The 10,731-nt window shown below is 40.4% G+C and overlaps 1 protein-coding gene across 1 annotated transcript; it reads right to left on the bottom strand.

Moving 5' to 3' along the window:
• Window position 1: 1 nt before the first annotated feature.
• gba1 (glucosylceramidase beta 1) lies at window positions 2-10,189 on the bottom strand. The gene is made up of 11 exons (XM_061716907.1): window positions 9,876-10,189; window positions 9,586-9,777; window positions 7,051-7,197; window positions 3,537-3,670; window positions 3,271-3,443; window positions 3,087-3,176; window positions 2,836-2,983; window positions 1,361-1,585; window positions 817-980; window positions 587-703; window positions 2-512 (listed from the first exon to the last, which is right to left on the bottom strand). Exons 1-11 carry the CDS (start codon window positions 9,964-9,966, stop codon window positions 407-409), a joined length of 1,587 nt encoding a protein of 528 aa, XP_061572891.1. The 5' UTR covers window positions 9,967-10,189; the 3' UTR covers window positions 2-406.
• Between the last annotated feature and the right edge of the window lie 542 nt (window positions 10,190-10,731).

Below are 10,731 nucleotides of genomic sequence, written 5' to 3'. Positions count from 1 at the left end.
CTTACAGTTCATTTACCATGTGGCATTTTATTTCCTCTGCACTCAAAGTTGTTAGAGGATTATGAATAAAGTCTGCTGCATGTATTTGGAAGTCAACAGCCAAGACATTACAGATTCTGAACATTTTTTCTTCAGTTATGTGACCATGCAAGCAGCACGTGTCTAGCTGAGAGTGACGCACCACAGGTTAATCTAGTGTTCTGACAAGGCTTAATTTAAAAAATCACAGAAGTCTCTGTCAAAACAAACCTGCACTGAAAAATAAATCTGTTGATATGGTACTGATAAATTACACACTCTTTGCTTTGGTAACTTTAAGGTTATTGTATAAAATGCTTCTTTTTTTCTTTACTCATGAAATTTGCAGACATTTTCAACATGTACTGTTGCATTAGTGTTTACACAGTTAATTTCTGCTCCAAGCAAGTGTGAGCAGTGAACGAGCTGGAATGGTGTTACGAATGTATCCCACTGCTGGATCCCAGACTTCAAACTTGATCTCAGACGATGACCTGAAAACACACACGTAAACAGATCAGCAAATCCCAGTCTTCTTACACTTTCAAACTGTCTTTATGACTAGTACCTGTTGAGTATGATGATGGCCATTGAACCATCCGGTCTGATGAAGGCAGTGTACTCCATCTCCGTCTTTTCACTGGCAGATACTCCCACCCTCTGTGACCCCTCCCACAGGAACTTACTGTGTAAGAAAGGTTTCATAAAAGGATGTCATGGCAAGGTCACCTCGGAAAAAAAAAAAAAAAAAAAGGTATTCAAGTGTGAATGAAGGTCAAGTAAGAGAAACGGGGCTACCTGAAGTGGGCCATGCTGTAAAAAGATGGCTGCTTATAGAAGACGTCATGCTTTTCATCTACTATAACAGGGCTGTCTACAAAGTTTTTGACCCAGTTTGGTCCACCAGTCTGATCCAGTGCCAGATTCCAGTCAGTCCAGCCCACAACGTGATGATTTAAGTCCTGAAACAGAAAAAAAAACCTCACGTTCAGTGTCTTATGTTGGGATTGGTACTTTGGATGGCATGGTCAAACGCTGCCTACATTTGAATATGTGCGGAGCCTGAATGAACCTATGCAAATTGGATTGAATAGAAGGAGTCCAAAGTTGCTTGAGTGAGAGTGAGAGTGAAGAAAGAAGAAACACCAGTTCCAGCTTGCTTTGGTGGCTTGGAGGCAGTTTCTGTAACATGCACGCAACAGAGAGCAACTTGTAACCTGCACCACAACACGGAAGCAGTGCAGCATGCAACCTTTAAAGAAACGGCTCCTATCATGTCAAATCTCTTACGGCAGACCTGACTGAACATGCATAACTTTCAAGAAAGATAAGGTGATTTCACCTCTATGATGTCTTTTGCGTAGAGTTCAGCCCTCTTCCAGCTTCCCAGCTTCACTCCTCGGTCTATTGGTATCCAACCAGCGCAGGCCTCAGTGGCCAACAGGTAATACTCAGGATAGAGGTGATGGGTGACTCCTAAGGTTATATCAGGAGGGATAAAACTGTCCAGGTACCAGTGGACCGCGATTCCATGAATGTACCGTGCTGCATGAACATCATTTAGAACCTGGAGTGATAAAGATGGGGAAAAAAATTTTTAGAACCAGTTTTTGGAAAGTTGCAGACGTTGGAATGGCAATGAAGAGGCTTTCTATGACTTAGATGACTAGTGTGGATATTGTAATTATTTACCATATCAATTCAATAACAGTGTCTAATGGTAATAATATGAAAATATTCGACTCTATAATAAAAAAAATATTCTTATTCCTGCTCGGTGTGGATTTTCTTTTGGTTAAACCTTCATTGAAACCAGTCCACTGTGGACTACATAGCCTGCTAGAGCTGAAAACTAGTTTAGGTTTAGATTATCCAGACAAGCTCTGGTGTAGCCTGGTCCAAACCCAGTTTAAGCGTTTCATTTCATTTAAATTCAGTTCAATGTGCTGGGGTTTTTGGCTGTTTCTGAAAAAAGCGACAAAAAAATTGGCAGTATTGAGTGGTTTTGATCAGGGGGTGGGGGGGTGCTGTTCTGGTTTTTATGGTTCTTTAAATGTGAGAGTAAATGTAAATCAGCTTCCTTTACTCACAGATTTGGTACCTTCCTTCCACATGTTATTAAGAACAAGCCTTTGAGTTCCATGAATTTGTGAATATTTGCTACATATATTTGATTGGCGGCTCGGCCGTCATTCTGAAATGTTAGGTGATTTGAGAACTACAACTGAAGCCTTGTATAGGCACACAAAGTTTTATATTTTCATCCGGACTGTTTTATGAGATAGAAACATGGATTTCATGAAAACTTGATGCGCTAGATTTGATTGCGGACTTTCCAACCAATCAGAGAAAAAGAGAATTTTAGAAATATGAGTCAAAATGTAAATTTCCTTATTCCACCACCATCCATAAATCTCAGGGTAATTATAAGTGTCAGAGATCGTTAAGAATCCTGAATCTGGGGGCACGGTGCAAGGCTGGTAGTGCAGTCGTCTCACAGCTAGAAGGTCTGGGTTCAATTCCCGCCGGGGACGATGTGGGTGCTGAGTGCGTGTTAAGTTTCCCCATGACTTTTGCATGTTCTCCCAGTGTTCCCTTGGGTAGCCAATGTGACCCATAAGGCTCACTCCTCAAGTTAAGAAGGAGACTATATATATATATATATATATATATATATATATATATATAAATATATATATATATATATATATATATATATATATATATATATATATATATATATATATATATATATATATATATATACACACATACATATTTGTGCCAATAACTGCACCTCTCTGTCTTAAGACTCACCACCTTGGCCCAGTAGGGCAGCAGCCAGCGGTTGTCATCCAGTATGATGATGTGTGTATCTGGAAATGACGATGCAGTCAAAGCCGGGCCCAAGTCCATAACCACCCAGTCCCGCTGCTCCTGAGCAGTGAAGCCCAGAGCCTGGAAGCTACAATGACAAAAATTCACCTATCTCTTGCAACGTTTAGAGTTCACGAGAATACGTATGTCCTTGTATATGAAATTAGTTGTAACGTAATGTGAGGAGAGACCTGTAGTTTGTAGTGAGTCCTGCAGTGGGCTCATTTCCTGTCGTCAATGCCCAGAAAGTCAAGTTATATTTAGCATATTCTTCAAGGAACCTGGGAGGAAAAGGCTCCCATCAGAATAAAACATTTTGATATCACAATCATCCAACAAGCTATTTCACTTCAAGCCATAAGTCACACAAGTCACCTGATATAATACTGAGCCCATGTTTTATGTTCTTTGCCCCCTGGCCGGCCCTTCAGCGAGCCCTTCCCTATAAGTGCATTATTAGTTTTCATCCAGGCGGGGGCAGTCCAGGCACTGCCAAACAGGGACAGGGGACGAGGAGACATTGCCTGGGCACGCTGCAGGAGGGGTATCTGAGGCAGGGGAGGAAAGGGAGGAAAGTAAACACATGGAGAGATGTGAAGGGATGAACATGTCTCTGTGTGAAAAGAAAGATAGGTATATACCTTCATGTTTACATCCTCAGGAGACAAAGTGAAATTGTCCAGGGTGTAGTCCCCAGGGGTGTCAGCGTAGGTGTACAAGCGGGTGGAAAAGTCACAGCTGGCAATGGGGACACGTACAACACTGTAGCCAATACCTGCCACAAAATTTAAGTCAACAAACAAGTTGATCAATTATTCTCGGGTCTCATCACTCTTTGATACATGTTGGAAAGTGTTTGAGACCACATGAAGTGAGGAAGAGTTATTTATGCATTTCTGGCTTGTCTCTTCATGCATACATGCATTTGTTTGTTTGTTGTTTTTAATATTTTGCTGCTACAAATGTGATACCATATTTTAGAGAACAGCCATCCAGGTCAAGCTGTAACTGAATTAGTTAACACTTATGACTTGATGCAGGATGGTTATAAAGAAGCACGTGCTGGTAGGAAACACTGCCCAGCGTTTCCTGGCGCTGCAGAACATTACTGTGTCACATGATGACATTGAAATATTGTGTACAAGAAGGCAGCAGCTATGCCAGCTGAAGTACTGAAACCTCTGTGATGACAAGCTAAAGGTTTCACTGACATTACAGGACTGTCTCAGAAAATTTGAATATTGTGATGAAGTTCTTTATTTTCTGTAATACCATTTTTTTTAATTTTTTTTTTAAGATTTTTTTGGGCTCTAGTGGCCCTTTATTGGAGATGCAGACTGGAAAGGGGTAGAGAGAGAGAACGGGGAAAACACGCAGCAAAGGTGCGCAGGCCGGATTCGAACCCGCGACCGCTGCAGGAGGAGGACTGTAGCCTCAGTATATGAGCCGCTGCTCAACCCACTGCGCCACCGAGCGGCCCTATTTTCTGTAATACAATTAAAAAAAAACAAAAATGTCATACATTCTGGATTAATTACAAATCAACTGAAATATTGTAAGCCTTTTATTATTTTAATATTGCTGATTATGGCTTACAGTTTAAGATTAAGATTCCCAGAATATTCTAATTTTTTAAGATAGGATATTTGAGTTTTCTTAAGCTGTAAACCATGATCAGCAATATTAAAATAATAAAAGGCTTGCAATATTTCATTGATTTTTAATGAATCCAGAATGTATGACATTTTTGCATTACAGAAAATAAAGGACTTTATCACAATATTCTAATTTGCTGAGACAGTCCTGTACATGACATGTTTATGTTTTTATTTGAAGAACTTTAGACCCAAGGTTGGCATACTTATTGCCCCCTGGCTCATTGGCCGGTACACTGCAGTTCACACCAGGGAACGAGAGGGTCTCCTCCCTCTGCCTTCAGGTCCTGACGGTTGTTTGTGCTCATACACCCAACAGCAGTTCACAATATCCACCCTTTTTGGAGTCATTGGGTGGGGTCCCGGAGAGCGCCCCTGCTGGGGACTCCCTCGTTCTCCTGGGGGACTTCAATGCTCGTGCGGGCGATGACGGTGAGACCTGGAAGGGCGTGATTGGGAGGAACGGCCCCCCCGATCTGAACCCGAACAGTGTTTTGTTATTGGACTTTTATGCTCGTCATGGATTGTCCATTACAAGCACTATGTTCCAGCATAAGGCTGTCCACATGTCCACTTGGCACCAGGACACCCTCGGTTGCAGATCGATGACTGACTTTGTAGTTGTATCATCGGACTTGCGGCCACATGTCTTGGACACTCGGGTAAAGAGAGGAGCGGAGCTGTCGACTGATCACCACCTGGAAGTGAGTTGATTCTGGTGGTGGGAGGATGCCAGTCAGACTCTGGAGACCCACACGTATGTGAGGGTCTGCTGGGGACATCTGGCAGAGTTTCCCGTCAAAGAGAGCTTCAACTCCCCTCTCCAGCAAAGCTTCAACCATGCACTGGGGAGGTGCGGTCACGGAGTCTGAGAGGACCATGTTCCCGACCCCGGATAAGCGGAAAAAGAAGAATGGATGCATGGATGGATGAATTTTAGATCCATTATTGCTGGCACTGCAAAATAAATGCCTTCAAGGATGGCATTTTTCATTCTTTAAATGTATTTTCACTCTTCTAGCAAAATGATTAGTATTCTTGATTTTATTCTCCTCCGTAAAAATAGAAAAACAGAAAAAGAAATGAAGCTCTATCAGGTATTCTTGCAAAGTCAATTTAATTTGTGAGCTCATGCATGCATGCTAGTAAAATGTTTCCATCTTTACCAGAGTGTTTTCATACTCCTCCCCTGGTACCCAGAAGGTCACGTTGACCATCAAGTGGTCTTGGGTAAACCAAAATTGGACACCAAGACATCTCTGGTCCTCCACATCTGCTCAAGTTCAAAACCAAGCATCAACTCTGAATGAATACAATATTCCTTCTGTGGCATAATGGCTGGCTTTTCTATTTAAGGTATAAATGATCTAAGGTTTACAGATAATGTTCTTTAAAAGTAAATAAACAGACTGAGGAGCTGCTTTCTGTGCAAAAAGTCCCTCTTAATGGCAGAGACTAGAGAAGATTGAGCAGAGCGGGTTCTTCTCATAGAAATGCAACAGCAACTCAAGAATCTGCTCATTATCACTAAGCTGATCAGTGAGTCAGTGACTCTGACTGCACATCAACCTCAAAGCAGATGGGCTGCAGTGACAAGAAACCACAATGGGCAAACAACAGACAATGAAAGATTGGACAATTTCTGCAGCAACATTTAGATGTTTGGGTGATGAATTCATTCTGCGAGGTATAAACAGTTCAGGCTGAATGTGACAAAGCCCTGCTGTGAGGGATGTTTGTTTGGCACACTTGGAACCTCTTACTTTAACAAGTTGTTTACTCTTGTTGATTGTGTTCATTTAAACACCCCCTCCTCCCCCTTATGAGGAATTCACAGCCCCAGAAATTGACATTTTCAGAAATGTCTGTTCACAACCTAAATAAATTGACTTTTGAAGGAAGCCAGTGAAGCCTTTACTGGATCTTTCTTCTAATGAATACTTTCAGCAGGACAGCAAACCCTGTCAAACCTTCCAAGGCTGGTTTGTTTTGAACATGACAGTGAGTTCATTAACTCAAATGTTCTCCAGTTACCGCTTATCCGTTATCGAGTTTTTTTGTTTTTGTTTTTTGTAACTACTGTTTTACTTCCTAAATTGAGGGGAGGTCCGCTGCATAAGCCTGTTGGCTTTTTGACCTCTCCTGTCACATTTGTTTTACTATTTTGATTGTAAGTGTTACTTTTATTGTGTGCAAACTAATAAAATAAAAAAATATATATATATATATATATATATATACAGTATACACACATACATATAACACGGGCAAAAATCATTAAATCTATAAATATTTAAAGAAGCTCTGAGGCAGATATCTTGTTTAATCAAGTACTGTGTCATTATAGTGGATTTTCATTTATTTCTTAACACCTATGTAATGTTTCTATAAATTACACATTACATTAGATACTAATGTTTCTATTTTAAATAAGTAAATATGACAAAACTTTACATGGGAAGAGAGTCTTGTCTGAGATGGGGTTCTACATAAAACGTACCTTCTTTGGAGAAGTACTGTCGAAGCAGCTGTTCCTGGGCCCCCGGGGACAGAGAGAGAATGTTGATGGCTGCTGCATCAGTCATTGCGCCACCAAATCCCCTGATCTTCTGATACTTCTGGTAGGGAACGATGGTCAACCTGAGGCCTGGGGAAAACACCTGCAGTAAATTACAGCTGCTCCAACACCACAATCTACCTCCTATACCAAATACCTTTCTTGTAAGCACCTCAAGATAAACAACAAAGTACAGCGGTCTAAACATGCATCAAAATAAAATACTGAGCTTATGTATTTTAAAGATAATCAATTGAGTCAGAAAAGACCTATACTTCATAATAACATGAATCTAATCAGACATCAGTTTGATATCTAATAACAACTAGTTTCAAATGAATTGATCGTTTTTTTTCAGCAAAGTTTCATCTCAGCTCTGAACAACTCTAGTAATACAGAACTTTGAAGAAGGGGCAAAGCACGAGGGGTTTCATGTATCAAACTGGTAAATCCTCTTTCCTTTTGGCCATTCCCTTCAGGGGTAGCCTCTTCAAAATGGTAAATATGCATCAATATTAACACTTCTCTTGATGTGATCCATCACAGTCAAGGTATAAAATGTAATTTATAACTCAAAAAAATGTTTTGTCACTGTTGCAAATATCAACTAAATCATCTTTGTTTGTTTATTAATCAGTTTTTATGTATTAATGAAAAGGCTAATAGAATATGCCAAGATTTGCTGATCATAAGTAAAAGTGTGAGTGACTGTTATAACTTACACCACCTTTATAAACCATTTCATGAAACTAAACTGCATGTTCGTCAGAAGGTAGCTGCCTTGGTACAGTTAGAATCATCCACTACAACAACTACTACTACAATGAAAAATGCTGCCAATGATGTTAACGTTGTGAGGTGTTTTGTACAGGCTTACACCAGCTCAGCTCCCTTACATCCTCTCCATCCTCCCATGAAAGTCTACCACCTCATGTCATGATGAACCCATCTCCACTTCCAATAAAATTATGACTAACAGCAGCGAAACTTCGAGAGCAATAGCTTCCACACAGTTTTCTACAATAGGAATGTTATTTTCTAATATAATACAGCACAGTGTAATAGTTTTGCAGGTTAGTGCGAAACTAACTTCAAATCAAAGCCAGTAGTGTAGGTTGAGACAATGTTTCTTAAAGGAGCCATATTTTGTCCTTTATTTTCCTTCACGAAAAAAAAAGGCTGACAAATTTCTTACTGTCTTAGGGACACATTGACATTCTTTAAGCATATCACCAAAGAGATACGGTGCAAAAACACCCGTTTTAAACATGTTTTTGCAGCCTTGTTCACAGCAGATTGTTTGAAGGGGGTAGAGTCAGATAGAGCAGTTGTCTCTCAAATGGGGGTACGTGTACCCCTGGGGGTACGTGAAGGCACTACAGGGGGTACGGGAGATTTTAAAATATACATATATTTAAAAAGTAGCATCCATGCAAAAATCCTTTAAAAATACATATTTTATAAATAATTGACGAAAATATAAGTCTAAATTCATAAAATGAATTTTATCTTCAGGAGTAGGCTATTCAACTTATTATCCTAAAACCGCAGAGTATCCCCCACACCAGGATGGTTCCACTTAACCTGTCAATCACCTGGCTTCACCTGTCAATCACTTGGACCAACGATGGAGTCGTGGTTGAAGCGTAGCAGCAATATTTTTATGTTTAATAAATCAGTTACTGACGGCACAGTGCTCTGTTTTAGGTCTTTTTTTTATAACCAAAAGTGCTTTGCGCTGGTTAGGGGGTACTTGGCTGAAAAAATATTTCACAGGGGGTACATCACTGAAAAAAGGTGGAGGACCACTGAGATAGAGGACTTCACTCCACATCTTTATTCTGAAGGTTGTGTCTATTGAAATTGGTCTTGACAGAAAATGCAGTATAACTGGGCTTAAGCTGGATACAGGGAGGCTGGATAATTCTCATAGTATCCTGTAGATGTAAATGGTTCACTGTGAGCAGGGGCGCCGCTAGGGATTTGGGACCCATGAAAATAATCTTTACAGGGCCCCCAACACAGCAGTCACATTTATTTATGCTAGTTTCTATATAATTATGTATTTGAATGGTATTTTTGACTATCATTACCATATTTCTGAAAGAAGAACAGGCTAGCTGCAGCTGATCCAGTAAAGTTATTACTAGGACTTTGAAAATAAAACATTTGTAATCATATATTAGTTATTGTCATTACTTTTTATATATATATATCATAATTTTCATCATGATTAGGGGCCTCTCTGGGCCCCCCTCAATCATGGGCCCCTAGAATCTGTCTCCTTTACCCCCACTTTCCAGCGCCCCTGACTGTGAGAAATGTTTAGACCCTGGCCACTCCAAAAACACTGACTGGGATGTGTTAAACCAGTGATTTTAAGCCGGTAATGGCACTGCAGGCTCGAATAAAGGGTGTCAAGGACAGGGAAAATGTTAAATCTTGTGCCTCTCCTCTCCTCTCCTCTTCTGTTCTCACCTGCTCCTGAGCTGTTCACCTGGACCTGACCCTGGCTGGCCTCCAGCCGGCTGCCTGCCATGCTGGACAGGTAGGAGGAATACCGGCCCAGAGGAGGAGAGGTGATGGTCCCAACACTGTCACAGTAGGTGGCATTACATTCACACACTATGGAGTCATGGCCAAAGCTTCTGGCAACACATTTATTGCTTTCTGGAAGAGGAAAACATAATAACATCACATTAACACCACTCATTCAGTCAGAATAATGGGGATTTAATAACCACAAATGTGTGTGTTGGAACCTGAACCTGAACAGAGGATCACTTCTGCTGCGACGAAAACAATAAGCGCCAAAAGAGCTGCAGGCGGCAACGACAGTGCCATTTTATCTGAAGACATTCATCCAAATAAGTGGAAGAAGTTCAGGACTAAATACAGTTTCAGGAAGTTAACTCGCCATAATAACTCCAATGTAAATAAAAGATTATGTCCTCTTCGGGTAGCTCTGACAGGAGTACGTCCTGGAGGTGCAACTGCAGAATTTATAACGCACCGTCTTGTGATTGTTGTGTTATTTACCACAAGCCAAGTTTGTATGTGTTCGTCTACCGGTCACGTGACTGCAGAAAGGGAGGCGTCGCATAGACGCAGTAACACGTACCAGCCGCCAGGGGGCGCAAATCACACTGGAGGTCACAATGCTTTGTGCTACTTTGGTAACTTTCTCTTATATTTGATCAATTTCGGGAACTGACACCTAACGAAACGTGTCCAAATCATTTAAACCCTTTGTATAACCAAGAGCAGAACAACAACAACGTAGTTGCTGGAAGTTGTGTTTAACTGTAACTCAAAATCTTAAAAAGAACATTTTTTAGTAAAAAAGAAAATCTCATTACACTTAAAACAAGACTCATCACTGGAAAAAACAAAAATTTTCAAGTACATTTTCACTTAAAATAAGTAGAAAAATCTGCCAGTGGAACAAGATTTTTTTGCTTGTAATGAGAAGATAAATCTTGTCCCACTGGCAGATTGTTCTACTTATTTCAAGCGAAAATTTACAGGTGAAAATTGTCAAATAGTTATTTTTCTGGTGATGACTCTTGTTTTAAGTGTAATGAGATTTTTTGACTAAAAATTTGTCATTTTAAGACAAAATGT

This window comes from Cololabis saira, chromosome 3 (genome assembly GCF_033807715.1).
Source record: "Cololabis saira isolate AMF1-May2022 chromosome 3, fColSai1.1, whole genome shotgun sequence".
NCBI classification, from domain to species: Eukaryota; Metazoa; Chordata; class Actinopteri; order Beloniformes; family Belonidae; genus Cololabis; species Cololabis saira.
The sequence above is the reverse complement of the archived record's forward strand: the minus strand, read 5'-3'. Positions and strand labels throughout refer to the sequence as shown.

Bases quoted from the DNA above. Each gene is read 5' to 3' on its own strand.
- gba1 (XM_061716907.1), bottom strand. From the start codon at position 9,966: ATGTCTTCAGATAAAATGGCACTGTCGTTGCCGCCTGCAGCTCTTTTG. The intron at 3,444-3,536 runs GTATATACCTAT...CCCCTGCCTCAG, and splicing joins CTGAGGATGTAAACATGAAG to ATACCCCTCCTGCAGCGTGC. The intron at 513-586 runs GTACTAGTCATA...GTGTGTTTTCAG, and splicing joins GCCATCATCATACTCAACAG to GTCATCGTCTGAGATCAAGT.